Raw genomic sequence first — 20223 nt, forward strand, 5'->3', positions numbered from 1 at the left:
TGTAACATGTGCTTAGCTATCGTATCCAGATATAGACATCCTTGAACCTGAACTATCTGCATCAAAGATCTATTGTTACTTTGTATTATGTATTATTTTTTCCTCTATAAAATGGGTATACCATACATGTCCAGAACATTGTGGAAAATCCCAGCCATGAATAAATTATCTTCCTTCTCATGGCTTCTGTCATGTTTCATACAGACTTAACATTCAAAATGCACATTAAGACATGGTTTCAACAAGACAACTTCAAGAAGTGTGCTATCGTTTTTCCCATTCAATTAGATGAAAACAATGGCACTAGAAAGCCTAAATTGACTTCCTTATTCCTGTTTCTGTGCGTTCTTATACCAATCTCTGGATATATGTCTCAACTTCATCTAAACTCAGTAGATAACATACAGGCCTGATTAAATTATTCTGTTATCAAATAGTGTGAGAATTGTATTATATAGTTTAGAAAACAAGATAGCAATGCTGTTGGTTAGCATCTGCTCATGTCTGCACTGGGTGAGCTACTTTCACACACAGTGGGAAATCAAACAGCAGTCCAGCACACCAAGACACAGGAGCAGAATCACTGATCAAATCACAAAAGATGAGAAAATTCAATGCTTAGTCAGATGGAGGAAGAACAGAGATGAGAGCAAGAAAAGAGATATATTGATTGAGGGAGCCATTATAGGGTTAGCAGAAACCTGGCTCTAGAAAAATTCCCAGGAATCCACAAGGATGAACCCACCTAAGACCCTAAGCAATAGAGGAGATGGGGCCCGATATTGACTTGCCCTGTATCAGACTGATGATTATCTTAAATATCACCATAGAACCTTCATCCAACAACAGATGGAAACAGAGGCAGAGACCCACATCAGAGCACTGGACTGAGCTCCCAAGATCCAGTTGAAGAGTGGGAGGAGTGAGAATATGAGCAAAGAGGTCAACACCATGAAGGATTCATCCACGGAAACTGTTTACCTGGGCTAATGGGAACTCACCAACTCCAGCTGGACTAGGAAGGCACAAGCATAGGACCAAACTAGTCCCTCTGAATGTGATTGACAGTTGCATGGCTGGGGCAGACTAAGGGACACTGGCAGTGGCGCCGGGATTTATCTCTACTGCATGTACTGGCTTTCTGGGATCCTGTTCTCTTTGGATGTATACCATGCTCAGCCTAGATATAGTAGAGAGGGCCTTGGGCCTTCCGCAAAGCAATGTGCCTTACCCTCTCTTAGGATTAGATGGGAGTGGGGTGGAAGGGTGTGTGGAGGAAATGGGAGGAGGTGAGGGAGTAGGAATTTTCATTGGTATTTATATTTTTTATTTAAAAAGTCTAATAAATTAAAAAACTACTTAGCAAAACTATTCTACTACAGCTGTGAGATTTTTCTTTTTCTAAATTAGAAGAGAGAATTAAGAGCCCTATGCCAAAGAGAAGCCAAGAAAGTCCATAGCACATTTCGAGCCCACTGGCCTATCCAATTTTTCTGATTTCTTCACTTTCAGTTATACTTACATGGGCATTTGCTCTACTCTCATTGCCGTGACATCATCAGATCCAAACGCGTAAGCATCTTATGAGCTCTTTTTAATAAATAATAGACTCATGCGTATTTAGTAATTATTCTTTTTCTCATTTTTATTTTTTAATTTCTTCTCCTTTTTAGATTTTTCAGATTATTATTACATAATTCCCCCTCCTTTTTTTCTCCCTCCAAACTTTCCTTGACCTACTTCAAATTCATGGCCTCTTTTTTCATTAATTGTCACTGCATTCACATATGAATATGGATAAACATATATATTCCCAAATACTTAGTACAACTGCCAAGTATGTATAATGTTACTTGTCTATATATATTTTCAGGCCTGGTCATTCATTACTGGATAAGCAATTTGTGTGTTCCTCCCAGGAGAAGACTACTTCTCCCATCTCAGCACTCCTTGGGTTGCCTGTAGTTCTTTGTGTAGCACTTGATTATTTTGTTAGCAGTTCCCTTATCATTAATGTTATGTTTATTATTGTGAGAACAGTTACTAATCCATATGCAGCCACATGTTGGGTAACTACCAAGTTACCTTCTGACAAATGAGTCATTTGCCATTCTGCAAGCATCACAAAGAGTGTCAGCATGAACTTGCATATGTCTAATATACACCAAGAGTATGTTATATAAACACATGCATATATGTAATACACATTGTAAACAATCAGAAAAGTAAAGGATAATAAATATTTAAACAAGGGCTGAGAAGAAAGATCATCAGATAAAGGTACTAGCTGCCAACTCTGAGGATCTGAGTCAGATCCTCAGGATCCACATAGTGAAAATGGAAAATAGACAACCACATGCTGTTCTCTGACCACCACACAAATGCTGTGGTGTCACACACACACACACACACACACACACACACACACCACAATGGATGAATGTAAAAACTTAAAAATACCTGAACTATTAACATAATAATTATCATCATTATGATTTATGTATTGTTAATAATTACTGTATGTGTCATTAATATATATCATATATTCCAACATCAGCACAAACGCATAGGTGTAAACAGTGCTGTGATATTAGGATGACTACATCACAAGGGCTATTTAGCTCCTTTATAATCTCACGGTACTGTCACCGCTGAGGAAGAGTGACAAGACTGTGTTTGAGACACTCAGTGCGATGCATGTAAATAGCATGTTCGATCATGCCATACTGAAACAAGCAGTGCGCTCATCACTTCATGCTTACCCTGTTAACTTTTGCTTGATTGTTTTCCTGTGTGGCAAGAGCATCTAAAATTACTGGCTTCACAAAACTTCAGATACAGTGTGATATCATTGCCTATATTCTTCATAGCTCATTTGCTCTCCGAACTAAATCCTACAGACCTTCTACTTTACATGCATATTTCTCTGTGTCATCTTCTGCAGGGCCAATGGTGGAAAAGTACATCAGTGTGTTGAAGAAGGTGTGTTCTAGATACAAATCATCTACCTCTTCAACTCCCAATTTTTCCGTCATTTCCATAGGATGGAGATGAGTTTTATTAATCCCTGTTTTCTCAGCAGTTGGAACATTAGTGAACAATATTAGAATGTGACAATTAATTATATAAATATTCAAGTATTTTTATATTATACAGATTACATCAATTCAAAATCAGATTGGCATAGATTTAGAGTTCTGTTGTAGAAAATTAACAGTTATTTTTATAATTTTCATGGAAAATATTGCACTAATGACAGCCCTATTTTCATTTTGATGGTGAGTGATAAAAGTCCTTCCTCAATATATGAAAAATAATGCAGTAGTTGGATGAAGTGACTTGGAACTCTGTGTTTTATTTTTCTTTAGGTACAAGTTGTGACATGATTTTTCAATCTACTAATTGGACGTGCAATTGTGAGGAGTAAATGTGAGCATCTAATATATGCTGTCTACGTCCCTACTACTGGGTTCTTCCTACATGTCTGCTTCCTTCCTTTTTTCCCACTGGAGTAGCCACTGAAGGTCTGTGCATAACACACATTCAATAACCTTGATTGGTTACTTAAAGTTTGAAATTTTCCCACACAAAACATTGGTTTGCCTACATACTTGTCTTATAAATTTCAGTAAAGTAACTAGTGTTTCCAAATGTTTTGACTCACAGTATATTTTAGTAAAACAGGGATTAAAAAACAATGTTATTTCTAAATAAACAGAAAATTCTCTAAGATTTTGTTCATTTAATAATTTTTGTGACAGTATATTGATTTCCTCGTCCTTGATCAGGGATGACTGTGACCTTATGCTCAGAAATGGAAACAGATAAGAATTTTATGTAGTTCCCTTAGCTTTTGGAGAAGGGTTCCTCCCAAACATCCCTGCACAGGGCATAATGGTGCAGGCTAGACAGTCTCAAGAAATTTCTCTATTAATTCAAATCTTTAGTCCATGAAAATGGCTTTTAAAGATATTTTAATTTATTTGAAGGCAAACATTTTGACATTTAAAAGATTAGTAATGAAATTGATGATGAATATTTACATACTGAAAGACCCAAATAAACCCAAGAAGCTAGTTCAAGAGCAAGCTGTGATTCCATCATTGTGAAGGCCAAAGGAAATTCTGTGATGGAAATTTTAGTATATACAGTATTTTCTGAAGTTTTATCCAAGCATATCATTTCAGAGAAATCACAAGATTATCCTCCTTTATCCCTCACCTTCTCTAAAGGCCACCTGCCTGATCTTGTCTGCATTACACCGGAAATGTTTTTGCTCCAACTTTGGTGAGAAATGTATTTCTTTCGTGTAAAGTGAAGATAAAAGCAATTCAGATTGTTGAAAATCTCCAGCTATTGGGACAGTCAGTAAAATCTAACAGGAAGGAAGGTCAGCTAGACCACTTATATATATATACATTATATACAAAGGGTTACATAGTAAATGGCCTGCTGGAGGTTGCTACTGGCACTATCTTTAGTTCCCTGCTCCGGGTCTAAGACCAGGAAACAGACTGACAAGTTACTCTCTTTCCATGCCCCCAGGTCCTGTAGAAACAAAGTAACATCAGCTAGCACACAAACACATGTGGATACCCAGGTTCTCACCATGTCTGTCTTGGTTCACATGCTACCAGGGAAAGACTCTCTGACACTGATAGTTTTCAACCTCTGTCTAATACACTCTTCCATCTCTCCTCCTGCTCTCTTTCTGTATCTGTCTAGCTTAGTCTTTCTCAGTCCTTGCAAAACATAGCCTGGCTTATATACATTATGACCTTTACTTGCTTCTCACTAAATCTACACATTCATTTTCCCTCTTATGCCATTGCTTACTCCAACAGAAAATAAACTATTTTTAAACTCCTCATTCATAAGGTTATTAAGTTCCCATGCCATGCTTCTTTCCTAGATGGCAGGACTCCCCTTCCTGTGACACAAGCATTGTACCACTTCTAGACCTACCTCACCCCCTTCTCCCCTTCAGGCTAGTTCATTTTTGGATAAAAAGGAGACTTCTGTCTTTTATTATTCTTTATGACCTCTTTCTCTTCATATTTCCTGTACACTATAATTACTCTTTCTCCCTCCCGTAAAGCTTTTTCAGTCTTGTTAGATGTACACCAAAGTTACTAGTTTGTTCCTTGGACCTCAACCTTGAATTTTATTTCAATGAGCAAAAATACTGAATTTCTTTGGTAATATTTGTCCAGGCTCATTCTGCATAAACACATGTCCCCAGTGGGGATCCTCTTAAGTGTATATGCAGTACAGTATTATCAGCTCATACCTTAACCATGACCCAACCTGTGAGACTCAGCCTGAAGCATCGCTGGATGACTGCTCATTTAGTTTGTTATAGATGGTGTGTTACGCTCCTGTAGAAACAAACCATTGCCAACTCTGCTATGCTATGCTATGCTATCTAGGCCAGCCTGAATTTTCGATTCTTCCTCTCATTACCACCTCAAACGCCTTCTCACAGCTTTCCTTTAATTTGCTTAACCACAGAGCATGACTCGATTACCCTGCTTGCCTCCCACAGTGAGAAACATTCTTTAAACCACTATTACTTTCCAATTCAAACTTTTTCTTTAAAAAACAAATTTTATGCTTGCAGTGGCAGACACAGAAAATCAGACTCCTCCTCAAAACACAAGTAAACAAAGCCCTTCCAACAACTAATACCAAAACTACTGAGGATGGACCTGTGTTTGCAACTGCCTCTTTAACTAAAGAGGTACAGAAATCCTCTTTTAATCTGTGTATTTTTGAGAACAGTAGAAAATTTCTCCCGCATGAGTTTGTCTAATATATTTCACATCTAATGTAAAAACCACATAAAGCTAGAAACCCAGAACAAATATTACCCAGCATGAAATGAAAGGAGCAAATTATCCTCTTAAAGTTCTACACATTATCACTGCTCTCTCCGAATTCTCCTGACTCCGGAGCTTCCCCTTAAGTCTTTACTTTTAATCACCCTGCCAGATGCTCTTCTGGTAACTGCCATGGACTATACAGGAGCCTCTATGCAGATTCCCTCCTTCCCCGGCGGCTTTTGAAAACTTACCGCTTTTACCAACGCCCCCTGCGCCCAGCATTACCACCTTGTACTCTCTGGACCCGCCTGATGAGCTGCCAGGGCAACAGTGGGCTTCATTTTCTACTTCCATCTTACCCAGGGGAACGCGAGGAGAAAAAAGGAAGAAAAAGTCACCCGTGTCAGGTGCTTGCTCAGATAGTAAACAACTCTAAAACTGTGTCAAAGGAAAGCTGTAGTGCATGACAAGAACCATCAGCATCGGGCTGCCTGCTGGTCCTCTGCTGGAGCGGGTCTCATAGCAACCACTTCAGTTGCTTCCAATAAAAATCTGGCTTTACCTCCCCCTCCCTCTGATCCTTCACCGCTTCACATCTCCACTGATCTCACTTGCTCATTCTGGTTTCTTCTTTCCCTCGGTGTTCTATTTCTCCATTGCTCTTTCTCAGTTTTCCTCTCTCTTTTCTCTTCTGGGTGCCCCCCTCCCCCGGCTGCAGCAGCAAGTTTTTAGATGCACACACATTTGCAGCAGTTGATAGATGCGCACACACTTGACTTCATTCCAGACTGAGGGGCTATAATAGAGAGAATCTGAGCCGTACGGGGAGATGCTGTCTCACTAGCTGACTTCTGTTACTGCAGCTTCAGAGACATTATTTTAATCAGAGTCAATTACTTGAACATTTTCTGTGGATTGTATCGGAGCTTTCTCTCGAGATCTGCCCTTACATGTCTCATTCTGAAAAGGGGCGGCACCCATACAAAAAAAAAAAAAAAAAACTCTGGGAACATAAGGATGAGTCTTTAGTGTTGTTGGGATAATGCCTAAGAGGAGTTGCTTGTTCATTGTGTGTGCGGTGGAGGTCCTAACAGGGGATAATTGAATTAGCTCATTGCCATGTCTGAACATGGATCATTCTTATTTATACCAAGTCATTAGAAACAAAGTGGATTATAAGACTCTGGCAAGCATGGAAGATACGCAATAAATATTTTTTTAAAAAAATGGTTGCATATTAAATCATAGAAGAATCTAGGCTGTTCTTCAGAAGGCCAAAGTCTTTCTCATCTGAGTTCTTTTAGCCTCTTCCACTGTGATCTTCTAAAACATGAAAGTCTCAGAATAATTTCAATATTCTCTAATTATCAGTCAGACCTTGTCCTTCTGTAGAGACAATGGCATTCTTCCTATGTTAGGCTTCTTGTTAAAGTTGACCTTGGAGGATGTATCCAAGTGTTTCGAGAACATTGACTTGTCTGTCTAAGTTTTAAGCTCCTCCGTAAAGAAACTATATATTTGGTTTTTAGAGACAAGGTTTCTCTGTGTAACAGCACTATCTGTCCTGGAACTAGCTCTTGTAGACTAGGCTGATCTCAAACACACAGAGACCTGCCTACCTCTGCTTCCCGAGTGCTGGGTTTAAAGGCATGTGCCACCACCACCCAGCTAATAATATTTAATCAATTTTGTATATCGCTATAGTGTGCAGTGAAGTAAGGGGCACAGGATAAGTGTTCAGTACTTTTCCTGGTTGTGTTCAGTACATTTTCTCAGCTATGGCTGAAAATACCATAGCCAAGAGAGCAGACTCTGGGGCCATGTGACTTAATTCTCAAACAGGCTCAGTCTGATTCACTCAACTGATTTTTCAACAAAATGATATGTAAAACCCTACATTCTCAATCCAGACATACATAGATATATAATATCACATTATTTGCTGACAGCTAATTTTATAAATATATACTAGGAAAAAATATCTTCTAATGTGCTTATGCAAGTATTTAAGTCTTTTTATATTCTACTTATCTGTCAAGATTTGATTTATTTTATTGAGTTCTAAGAATTCTTTATGTATTTTTAATGCAATCCTTTTTTGCATTTTATTGATGCATCTTCATTGTATACAGTTTTTTTCATATAGATACTTTCAAGTGTTTTGGGCATAATCAACTCCTTTTATCCCTGCCTTTGATCTCTTCCTTTTTTTCCTCCATTCCTCTAGTCTTTTCTCTTCTTCCATATTATTATATATAATATATATATACATATATATGTACTCCCTGTAAGATTTTACTCCTATCTGTAGTTTTTCTTATAGAATCTTTCAAAGAGCTGGAGAGGAGAAAAGAAATATAGTTAAAATATATTTTAAAAAATACCGATATTTAAATGTTAATTTAACTTATGGTTGTTTTATTTAAGAAATATTCTAGGGGACCTTTCTGTTTATTCATTTCCCTGTACACTCTCTCTTTCCAATCTTCTTCCACTACAGTTTACTTATGAACTTAGTTCTCTTCATTTCTGTAGTAACTCTCCAATTTGCGGGCAACTTTAAACTGCGTTTTCTCTTGTGCTACAGAACTAAGTTTAAAGACCTCCTGGATATACCCATGACAACTCTGCTTGTGTTTTAACTTTGGTGTGTCTAGAAAGACATTGCCCTCAGCCTCAACACATGGAGTTGACATTGTCATCAGTAAGATCATAAGAGCATCAGTACCTTCCAAGATCCAGTTTGGATTCTGTTTCCATTTTATTTGATTTTCATAACCAGAACATTCTCTAGTTACTCTCTCCTAGCACAGATCTCTGCGCTATCCTGTTTTCAGAGGGCACAATTGAGCCTATACACATAAATCATCAACCTATTGACCATGCTGACACATTCATATATCAAATACAAAACCATACAAGCCAGTGACTTCCAATGTCTCACACAGACACAAATCATTCCCTGAGGCCATATTCCAACTTTGCCTTCACACTCTGCAGAGTAAGCAAGCTATGAGCTACTTGTCTTCCTGGCAAAACCATCAATTCTATGATTGGATCTAACAAAGAAATATGGCTTACCATATTTCATGTACTTACCATGTTTTGAAAAATTAAAATGTTATCATTAAATGAAACAAAAAATATAAACAACATTTAGCATTTATTGGTTTTGTGTCTAGATCTGTTGCTGAAATATCATGACCCTGAGCACACTACACGTCCTCTACTCAGGCCATCGGATCCTCAGTTGTCCATATCAGCCATGTTGATGGTTGGTAAAAGCACAGAAATTGTACTGAGAGTTCTGTCTTTGGTCATCCACTATTCAGAAGACTTATTTTGATATTGGGTAAGAGAAAGAAATACATACAGTTGTTTTCAAAGTAAACATATTAGTAGCTTACTAGAAATCCCATGAGACACTGTGAGAGGGAACTGTGGCTGGTGAATAGCTGTCTTCTCAGTTATACTATGTCTATCTATATTCCTCACCTGAAAAATCAATAGTACTTTTCCTTTTACATGGAGTTAAAAAATAGAACATGAAATACAGAAGAACTTCCTTAACTAAAGCCTACTTTGCCTTTTCTTTTAAATTCTAGGAGTCTAGATTTTTGTCATGTGTTACTAAGGACCTTTGATCCTGATTAGTAGTGATCAGATTATGAAGCATTAAGGTTAGTGACTTTTGCATTTTCATTGATTTATGACTTAGCCACTATACCCACAGGCCATGCGTGTGTGTGTGCATGCACACGTGTGTGTGTATGTATGTATGTGCTTAGAGAGTTACAAGGAGATCTTTTGCAGATGCACAAATGTTCAGTGAAAGGAAACATTTAAGCAACTAAAATCATCACATAACAGACATCCCTGAACTCAGAAACATTGTCTAAAGTAACATACCTTTGCACGTCCCTTTGAAAACTCATTTCTACTGCATGAAGACCTAGGTGCTATGTTAAAAAGGAAGCACTTGGCTCTCATAGAATGGTTCGAGCACAGTCTAATCTATTTCTGTGCACCATGCTTTCCTCTATAGCCCTCTTAATCGACAAAAAAAGAAACTAAGCCAATAAACAATGTCTTGAGAAGGAGCACATCTGTTCCTTGTAAACTCCGCTATGACTTACCGAGGCATCAAGTCACTGTGATGAGTCTGTACGAGGAAAGTTCGGACACCAAGATTCTATTTTTCCCTTCTCTACTTTTCCCCAGGTGTTATTCTGCAAAGTTCATTTTTGTCTTTACTAAAATGTATATAGTGTTTGTATTACAAAGGTATTTTTATGTTTCCACTAACCTAATCTCAACAATGCAAGTTCTCCATTTTCATTTTTCTCTCTCAAGAGTACAGCACTTTCTAAGAGCTCAATTTAAGCAATATCAGATCTAAGGCTCTAATCCTTCATTCGATGATTCACGAGGAGCACAGCACCAAGGCTGCGGAACAGATGGCAGACGCAGCGCAGGTAGGTCGGAAATGTCGCCTGAAAAGGAATAAGGGTCCAGTAGAGGAAAAGAGATTGCTGGCATCAAACGCTTTTAGATTGTTTTCCAGCTCTGTGAGGTAAAGTCCGGGGAAATGGTCAAGTTATCTCTCTAGACTGGCTTCTTTTGATTGGTTGCTATGAGTTTCTTAATTTGTTTTCCTCGGAAAACTGGCCTGGTTTGGAGATTGGCTATCTTCAAGTCTTGTGCACACAACAACAGCTGCCATGAGTTCATGAACGTGATGGTCCTCTCATGTCCAGAACACATTGTTTCAGTCCAGTCCCCCAGTCCTATGGCCTTTCTGCTCCCTGTTCATGATACACCCTGAGCGCTGATGGTGTCCTGGACAGGGGAATCTTTAAGCCCACTACACAACTGCTCTGGGGCCTGCACATTGGGTCAATAACATTTACCTTGGCCTTCAATTTCTCCTCTCTCAGAAAAGTTAATCCCAAGTCGAAGAGATCAATAGCCAAATCCTTGGATAACCATATTGACTTGTCTCTGGGGGAAGTTCCAAATATATTTAAGACAAAAAAATTAAATAATAAGACTCAAATATCATATTCTGATGGTGAACAATAAATAAAAATGTTTAGAATGTACTATCTATATGTCAAAGGGTTAACAAAATTTCAAAATCCTCCAGAGTTAGCATTTCTTATGGTTAAGAAATGAAGAGTTATTTTCTTATGGATTCAAGATTCTCGAAATTTATGCTTTATTTTAGCTGTGCCCTTTTGAGTTAGTCGGTCATGTAAGGATATGAGACCAAGTTCTGAATACTCAAAGTAAGACCCAAAGTCCCTTTGCATTGTGCATCAAAATTCCAGTGGGGACTCTCACTGACCATGTCTGTTTCCCTGATTTCATCTACCCCAATTACAGCAAAAATGACAGAGAGGCTTCCCGGAGTCCAACACCACAGAATTAATTAAGCTTCTTGCAACTGAGAGTCCGTTCCTCACCTAGCAACACCAGGTCAGCTGACTATCTGAAGAAGTCAAGCTATGATGGCACCAGTAGACAACACCTCTTCAGCCCTGGCCCATGCATGGCAGAAACTTGAGGATTCAACCACCTGAAGAAGCAAGTGAACTGTTTTTGCTTACTGTCCTTATGTACCACTACCCTGGTTTTATCTATTGCTATAATATTAGTTCTAGTCTTCTGCATAGGTCTGAATGCTGCAGCTCCAGCTTACTGGAAATATGGCAAAAATAATTCTGTTAGTATTCTTTTATTTTTTTGTGTCATACACTTTAATGACATTTATTGTTACTAATATTTCTCCCCATTTCTCTTCCCATAATTACCTGGCATAATTAACTCAATAAACATTATACAGATTGAATTGGTGATGGAGATTTCTAATATTTTGCTTGGATAATTTTACAGTATGCTTCAAATGCCACTACATGCCATTGCTGTTAGTATGAACATGGTAATATTCTAAATGAAAAGTGAGATAATGCTTGCATTTTTACCAGTGCTAGTTATGAGACTGTTTCTAGTCGGAGAGAGGTAAAGTAGAATTGTAGTGTACCCTAAATGCACAGCATAGCTTTCATGGAGAAGATAGCCCATAGCCAATAGCTATGCTTTGGGCACTAAGCATCAGGCATGCATCTCTTTACAAATGAGCTCATTATGACCACACAAGATCATGGAGAACTATTACTATGGACTATATGAGCTAGTAGGAAACTATTTTATAGCAAAGTAGTCTCTTTATGACTCTGATCTTTCTTAACAACTCACTAACAGTTAAAATGCTCAACTATCCCCTGCCCCAGGTATTCAGTTCCTCATTTGCAAAACAGAAGCCTAATAATACATTGTGACACTCAAATAATAGAGTCTTTAGAGAGAGACAATTAGGTATTAAGAAGCCCCATTCATTTGCCAATGAGAGTAGTGTTTTCAGCTTCTTAGACATTCCAGCTCCATAAAATGTAAATACTAAGTTGGGCTGGAGAGATGCTCAGCCATTAAAGGCTAGTCTCACAATCAAATATGTAAATACTAAACTGAGTAGTCATGGATTAGTCACAAGGAAGTATCTTTACTTCTAAATGTGTGGAGGAAAAGGCATACTAGAAAGCGTTGAAATTCCTGGTCTACACTGTAAAGGCAAATGCTAGAAGAGAAATCTGAAGGGCAGTTTGGAAGTAAATTGTTTCACCCTTCCTGCAGTTTTGATAACTTTGAACTTCGCTGTCAGAGGATAAGAAGCCAGGAATAATCCTCAAGCAGAGACAAAATTCGAATAAGTGCAATTTACAAAGCCTCTCTAGAGATACTGTGAAGTATAAAATAAGACCTGGAGAAACTATCAATAAAATGCCCGTGTAATTATTTCAGCTGTCCATTGGGGAGAGGATGGCAATCTCATCTTGATATTGTAGATCTGTGGGTGAGGACCTTGGAAAGGAAACACATCTTACTCTGGAGAAAAGTTGGGGGAAGTTGGCAGATGCTGGTGTCCTATGGGTTCAGAGGACTAAGAAAGGAACAAAACTAAACGTTATGGAAGATTTTATTGCATAAGTGGTTGCACTAGAAGTGTAATGGTGTTTCTTAAGATACAGCATTTATCAAGAATGGACTTGCATGAAGTTAACTGGTGAGATGTGAATAGTGAATCAGATTTTGATTGTCTTAAAATTGATAGTATTCTAGAATATCTAATTAGATATATTATAGTCAATTTCAAACTGTAAATTTGAAGTCAAGGAAAAATATCTGCATTTGAGGATATAGAATATAGATTAGAAAATTTTCAGTTTATTAGAGGCTAATGAAAATCCAACAAGCAATGAGATTCTTTGTGCAAGGCTTATTCAAAGATACAAGAAATAAGGCTTTTATGAACAATCACTTGAACAAGAAAGTATTTGTTTAAGTATCTGAACAAGGAACTTACTAAAAATTTCAGGGCAATTTTAATTGATTGAATACTAATATTTTCAGGTTTTTATCCAACAATAAGGATGTAAATAATTAAATAAACTTTAATTAAATAATTAAAAAAATTTAAAAATCAACTAAGCATATCTTGGTTAGTGCTACCCAATGCTTAATCGGTTCTGAAAGTGTAATTCTGAATTTCCCTCAGTCCATGTGGAAAGGACAAACTCATTTGTGAATTCATGTGTTCTTGGTTGAAAACAAGATGAAAATAATCAAACAGTAGAAGTCATTATTGAGAGTCAAGGACTGGACTCAGTCATATACTTTTCATTTCAAAACTTGGTAGTGACAAAAAAGAGATTACATGCTTTTCGTACTCGCTCTATGAATTACAATGGCTACCGAGTCAGTGGAAAATATTCTTTAGAATAAAAAATGCATGAAATTCAACTGAAGCAAATAACGTTACTCTAATTCATATATGCATTTAAAATGAGATTCTCAAAAATCCCCTACATCTGGAGAGCAAGAAATACTGGCTGGATTCCCCAATTCTAGTTTTTACATTGCATATGGAATAATTTTCAACTTTTAAAATCTATATATTTTACCCACACAAACCTGTAGGTTTTCTGAATTTTTGTTTTATTACAGGTCTGTGATGGATCTTAATATGCGTGTTGATTTTATTGTTCGGTTTTGCTTTCAGCTAAAACTTTCTGGTTTTATGTTCCACTATAAAGTTTTCCGCAACTTAGCTTCAAACAATCATTCTTGTCCTATTGTTTTTTTGTGACTGTAAATAATTTGTTTTGTTTATTTTGTTACCTTGATGGTATTTATGGATTGTGTCATAGAGATCCTTCCTTGGAGACCTCTCTTGGAGACCATATAAATTTTAAATCTTTGGTCTAAACTTATATATCTCATCGTATTATACTGAGATATATTTTGTTGAAGTTCTGTTTTTTTATTTTGTTTTTTTTCTTTTCTCAACTGACTTCCATAGCTTGTCAGTATTTCATGGAGAAATTAGAATTTTCTACATGTTGTGTAGAAAAAAAAATAAAAAAGCATTATCACCACATTCTAACCAGAGTGTTAGAATTGTATTAGTGACAAGGCTAACTAACACCTACAACAACAAAATACCTGTCTATACATATATGTGTGTGTATGTACATATATATATATATATGTACTCCTTATTCACATTCATACACGCACACACACACACACACACACACAAAGTCATTTCTGTTCTGTTGAATTCACCTTGTTTGCTGCTCTGCTACCAAATTGGACCTGTGAGGCTTGGCTTCTTTCTGAACCCAACTTGAACCAAATATGGGCAATTCCACTTATCAGATGCTAAATTTTGAGTTGGTTTGGAGGCTATTTTCCCAATACCTGCTTTAAAATCTATTTATAATCACTAACCACACACAAAATAGCAAGAGTTCAGATACTTAAAAACAGTTTGGTAATTATATGAAGAACCCTGGAAGGTAAGTCTCTTAAATCTGATAGATAAATATGTTAAGAAGGAAAACAAACTATATATTATGAATTATATAAGGATTTTTGTTAAGACACTAAGAGTGAATAAATTCTGCCTGGGGAAACCGAGACTCAGAAACTCGTACATGTAAATAGAAGAGCAACCAAAACAGAACACCTTAAAACAATGCTACAGAAAAAGGAGAATCATCATGACAAACTAGAGTCAATACCCTCTTTTGATATTTTATTTAATTCTATCTTTTTGAGAATTTCACGTATGAGCTGTAGACATGAATTTGTCTGTACACTCCCTGCCCCTCCCTCCTCCTCCAACTCCTCTCCTCTTGTTTCTTTGTATCCTTCCTCGCAAACTCATGGCCTCTTCTTTGTGATTGCTCTGTGTGTGTGTGTGTGTGTGTGTGTGTGTGTGTGTGTGTGTGTGTGTGTGTGTTTACAGTCTACTGAATCTAGTATTACTCATATATGCATATGACAATTGCTGAGCACTTGGAATAGGATAAACTACTAGTGCCTGAAGAAAACTCATTCTTCCTTGCTCAACAGTCATTGACCATCTGAGATGACAACTTATGCTGGAGAGGTTGTGGGGAAAATGGAACACTTCTGTGTTGCTGGTGGAAATGCAAGCTGGTACAACCCCTTTGGATGTCAGTGTTGTGATTTCTCAGAAAATTAGGAACAACCTTCCTCAAGACCCAGCAATACCACTTTTGGGTATATATCCAAAGGATGCTCAATTGTGCCACAAGGACATGTGCTCAACTATGTTCATAGCAGCTTTGTTTGTCATAGCCAGAACCTGGAAATAACCTAAATGTCCCTCGACCGAAGAACGGATAAGGAAAATGTGGCACATTTACACAATGGAGTACTACACAGCAGAAAAAAATAACGACAGCTTGAATTTTGCAGGAAAATGGATGGAGCTAGAAAACATTTTGAGTGAGGTAACCCAGACACAGAAAGACAATTATCACATGTACTCACTCATAGGTGGTTTTTAAACATAAAGCAATAAAAACCAGCCTAGAAACCACAATCCCAGAGAACTTAGACAACAATGAGGACACTAAGAGAGACTTACATAGATCTAATCTACATGGGAAGTAGAAAGTAGAAAAAGACAAGATCTCCTGAGTAAATTGGAAGCAAGGGGACCTTGGGGGATGGTTAAAGTGGGGAGGGGAGAGGCAGGGAGGGAAGCAAAGAAAAATGTAGAGCTCAATAAACATCTGAAAAGTCACATAGTAAAATATAGATTAATAAGAGTAGGTTAATTTAAGTAATAAGAGCTAGTGGGACATGCCTAAACTAAGGCTGAACTTTCATAAAAAATAATAAATCTGTGTCATTATTTGCATACTGGAGGTCCTGACACAAAACTACTGCTACAACATGTGGCAAAATCACATTTTCCATAGAGTCATATAAACAAACAACACTAGCCAGCTGTAATGTATAAGTGGAAGTAAACTCTTATCCGCTACACCTGGAAGGAACACAAAAGCACATTCCAACAACAATTTCGTGTTTTTGAAGAAAATGAGGTCAGAGGAGTTGTGTCTTGTTTCCTTGGGGTTTTCTCACAAGCAATCAGAAATCTCCTCATATGACTCCATTCTTGAAGCATGTTCAGACAAGGTCAGTGCACTCACAGCATACAAAATTTATTCTGCTCCATTTTATGTGACTCTAAGTCTCAGCTGAACTAATTCTTGAATTTGCTCGCTCCTATACATGCGTATAGACACAGCCTACTTTCTTCCCAAAATGTGGATTTTTGCTTACAGAGATGACTCTGTCAATAGCCTAGACAATAGAAAGCATGAAATAAATACTCATTAACTGTGCATTTCACCTTATGTTATGAGCCATTCAGTGCATCTTATAAACACCATGAAATAGATGATGATGTGAAGTGTACTGGATTCTGGGGGTAAATCTCAGACTTTAATGGGAAAAGTCAGTGGCAGCGCTAAGATAATAGTGTGAGTTTGATACTAAACAAATAAAAAAGTAAAACAAAGTCCTTATCGAGATTGGTAGGTATTGATTCATTGTGAGTCTAAGTACATACTTTAAGCTTCTTAAAGCAACAAAAATGCTGCTGAAACACTATTGGGTTTGCAGAAGACAGATCAGGATACAAGAAGAATAACATTACAGTTGCTTTAGAACCTAAGGTAGCCTTTCGTTCTTTTTGGGCTGTGAAAATAAGGGTTGTTGGCTAAGGACTGAAACAGAAACATCAACTTGTATTTGCTGGTCACTTTAGAAAATCCAACTCGAAAATTAATTGGTTTCTTCACAGAAAGGAACAGAGAAAAACTTAAAACTTCAAACAGGAAAAGCATTAGTTGAAAGCAACATATCTGTTACCCTTGCCCAAGGAAAAACATAAAAGGCTCATGTATCAGTTTGAAACTTTTACAACCAATAAGTTTGTCCCATCAAAGTTATTTCCTGATAAGGGATTCCTGGAGATTTTCTTGCTGTTGTGACTGGAATCTCTTCAGTGACAAACAATACATAAGCCAGTCTTGGATATGAATCCATGGTACCCACACAACTTAATTAAATATATAGTGAGAAGATACTTAAACTTTTAGCTTTCCATTTACTGCAAAACAAGGTAGACTTCATTGTTTTAATATGTAATAAAACATAGGTTTTGGAGAAAGACTGTGATATATTTAAATGAAAATGATTTTCTTGTTATTTTTATGTGCTAGGTTAATTTTATGTTGTGTACCAACACATATTAAACACACACATATACACACAATTCTTTGTCTCAAACTAAAACATCATTAGAGGTCATTGTTTTCTTTCATCCTTTTTTGATCCCTTAGAAGCCAAGTGACCATAAAGGAAGGGTGGATATAGGAGCAGGGAAGTTTATATCTTAATTAAGGGAGCCATTTTAGGGTTGGCAAGAAACTTGACCCTAGAGGGATTCCCAGGTGTCCAGGAAGATGTCCCCAGCTAGTTCCTTGGGCAGCTGAGGAGAGGGAACCTGAAATGGCCCGATCCAATAGCCATACGGATGAATATCTTGCATATCACCATAGAAGCTTCATCTGGCGATGGATGGAGATAGAGACAGAGCCCCACACTGGAGCACTGGACTGAGCTCCCAAGGTCCTAATGAGGAGCAGAAGGAGGGAGAACATGAGCAAGGAAGTCAGGACCGTGAGGGGTGCACCCACCCACTGAGACAGTGGGGCTGATCTAATGGGAGCTCACCAAGTCCAGCTGGACTGGGACTGAAAAAGCATGGGATAAAACCGGACTCCCTGAACATGGTGGACAATGAGGGCTGCTGAGAAGCCAAGGACAATGGCACTGGATTTTGATCCTATTACATATACTGGCTTTGGGGGGACCTAGCCTGTTTGGATGCTCATCTTCCTAGACCTAGATGGAGGGGGGAGGACCTTGAACTCCCAACAGAGGGCAGGGAATCCTGACTGCTCTTTGGACTCTAGAGGGAGGGGAAGGGAAATGGGAGGCAGCAAGGATGCGGAAATTTTTTAATAAAAAAAAGAAAGAAAACAGTGTACATGAACATGGGGGAGACACTGATAAACAAAATAGGTGACATACAGAAAAACAAGAAGTGTGTGAGTGGATTTTGAGTATTTAAACTCAGATGTAAGAGGACTGGTACTTATCACAGCTTGGTCAGAGAAAAGAGGATTAGGTCAGTAATACATATGAGATGTACAAAATCTAATTGCTAGAAAATGCAATTTCAAGATATCATATTTATTCAATGTGTTTCTTATAGTTAATAATAATAAGCAGCATTTTAGAAACTTGCAATAGTAGATTTGACTATTAAAAGTAGTTTGTTCAAGGACAGGGAAGATGTCTCAGTGGATACATGTACTTGCCATCAAATCTGATGACTTTAGTTCAATTCCCAGTGCCCACAAATGTAATGAGAGAGCTGATCCTGCAAACTGTCCTCTGACTTCCACATGTGACATACCTGTGAACATTCATTCACATCTACAGACACAATAAATAAATATAATACATTTTATATATGTGTTCAAGGCAACACATATATTAATAAACACAAGAAAATTTTGTAATATATAAATGTTTCAAACTATTATTGTTTCAGTGATTAAAGTATGTCATTTTGTGGGAATAAAAGGCATCAACTGGGAAAAAAAAGAAGCCAAGTGACCTCAGTTAAGATGGATGGATCTCCCTGCAAAGGGGAAATAGACTAGGTTCTGTGGGTAGACTGTGGGGTGGGTGGTAAAGGAAGTGGGAAAAGCAGGTGTAGGGGGGAATAAAAGGAGAGAGTGTGAGAAGATACAGCTGGAATGGGGGTTATTTGGAGGGTCAGTGTGGAAACCTAGTGCAGTGGAAACTTCCCATAATCTATGAGAGAAACCCTAATGAATGAATGATTCATTAATTAATGAAGGATACAGAGTCTAAACAAGCCATCTTTTGTAGCCAGACAAGGATTCCATTGGTGAGACTGGGTTATATTTGGTTGAGTTGTTGGCTGAGTAGGTACATGGAGATCTCTGAACAACCCAGAATGATGCTAGGACATAAGGTCACCCTCTGAAAACTGATTATGGGACCCCATTGCCGAGGACAATTTTTACTCAGCTCACTGAACTTAGAGAGGTCAAGCTGGTGTGGGCTAGGAGCCTTCACCTGTAACACCCAATTCTGTGTTACCCCCTCGGTACAGTTCGCGCGCCACTGTACCTTACGCGAGTCGCCAGTCGGACAAGGGCCTGGAGATTGAAAGAACACACAAAGAGACCTGGGTCATTCGAAAGGAGATCAGCCCAATGCCGTTTATTTAGCCTTGGGGAAAATCTTATATACCCCACTCCTGCCCAAGGAATTCCACCCAGGCAGGTGGGAAATTACCATATCTAACTGCTGCACAAGGACTTCCACCTAGGCAGGTGGGAAATTACCATACCAACAATAGAGTCAACAATACCCTACAACAAATCACCAGGCGGGGCAGAGGGAGCAGAGGAACAAACAGGATGCTTAGTCATCTGACCAGAAACTGTCCTCAAGGTGAGCCCCAGGAACAAGGGCAGACCCGGGCCCTACATTCACCCCTATATTCTAGTATCTTTGGTGTAGGAAGGTACTCTGCAGGATATGAAAAGAGAAATTTGGACACCAACTCGGCTACAAAACCCTCCACTTACAATCTGTCTTTCCTGCAAGATGTATGAGGACAATGGTATTGTAGAACATGTAGGAGTGACCAAACAATGTTTGGTTTGACTTTAGGTTTAAGCCATGAGAAACAGACCATGACTTACACTGCATGGATGGCCAGGAACTGAAGACTGGATAGCCCAGAGACCTAGGGCAGAACCAAACACAGCTGGCAAAAAATAAATAAATAAAATTATTCCTAATTATATGTTACTGTACTCATAGATCAGTGCCTTTTGCAGTCATAAAA

At 38.0% G+C, this 20223-nt stretch overlaps 1 protein-coding gene across 1 annotated transcript in view; it reads right to left on the reverse strand.

Moving 5' to 3' along the window:
- Window positions 1–6176, reverse strand: part of Rit2 (Ras like without CAAX 2) — a 321744-nt gene extending 315568 nt beyond the window's left edge. The window contains exon 1 of the mRNA XM_038331534.1: window positions 6074–6176. Within this exon, the coding sequence (XP_038187462.1) occupies window positions 6074–6176 (103 nt within the window). The remainder of the gene's footprint in view (window positions 1–6073) is intronic.
- Window positions 6177–20223: the final 14047 nt, after the last annotated feature.

Source organism: Arvicola amphibius, chromosome 5 (assembly GCF_903992535.2).
Source record: "Arvicola amphibius chromosome 5, mArvAmp1.2, whole genome shotgun sequence".
NCBI lineage: Eukaryota > Metazoa > Chordata > Mammalia > Rodentia > Cricetidae > Arvicola > Arvicola amphibius.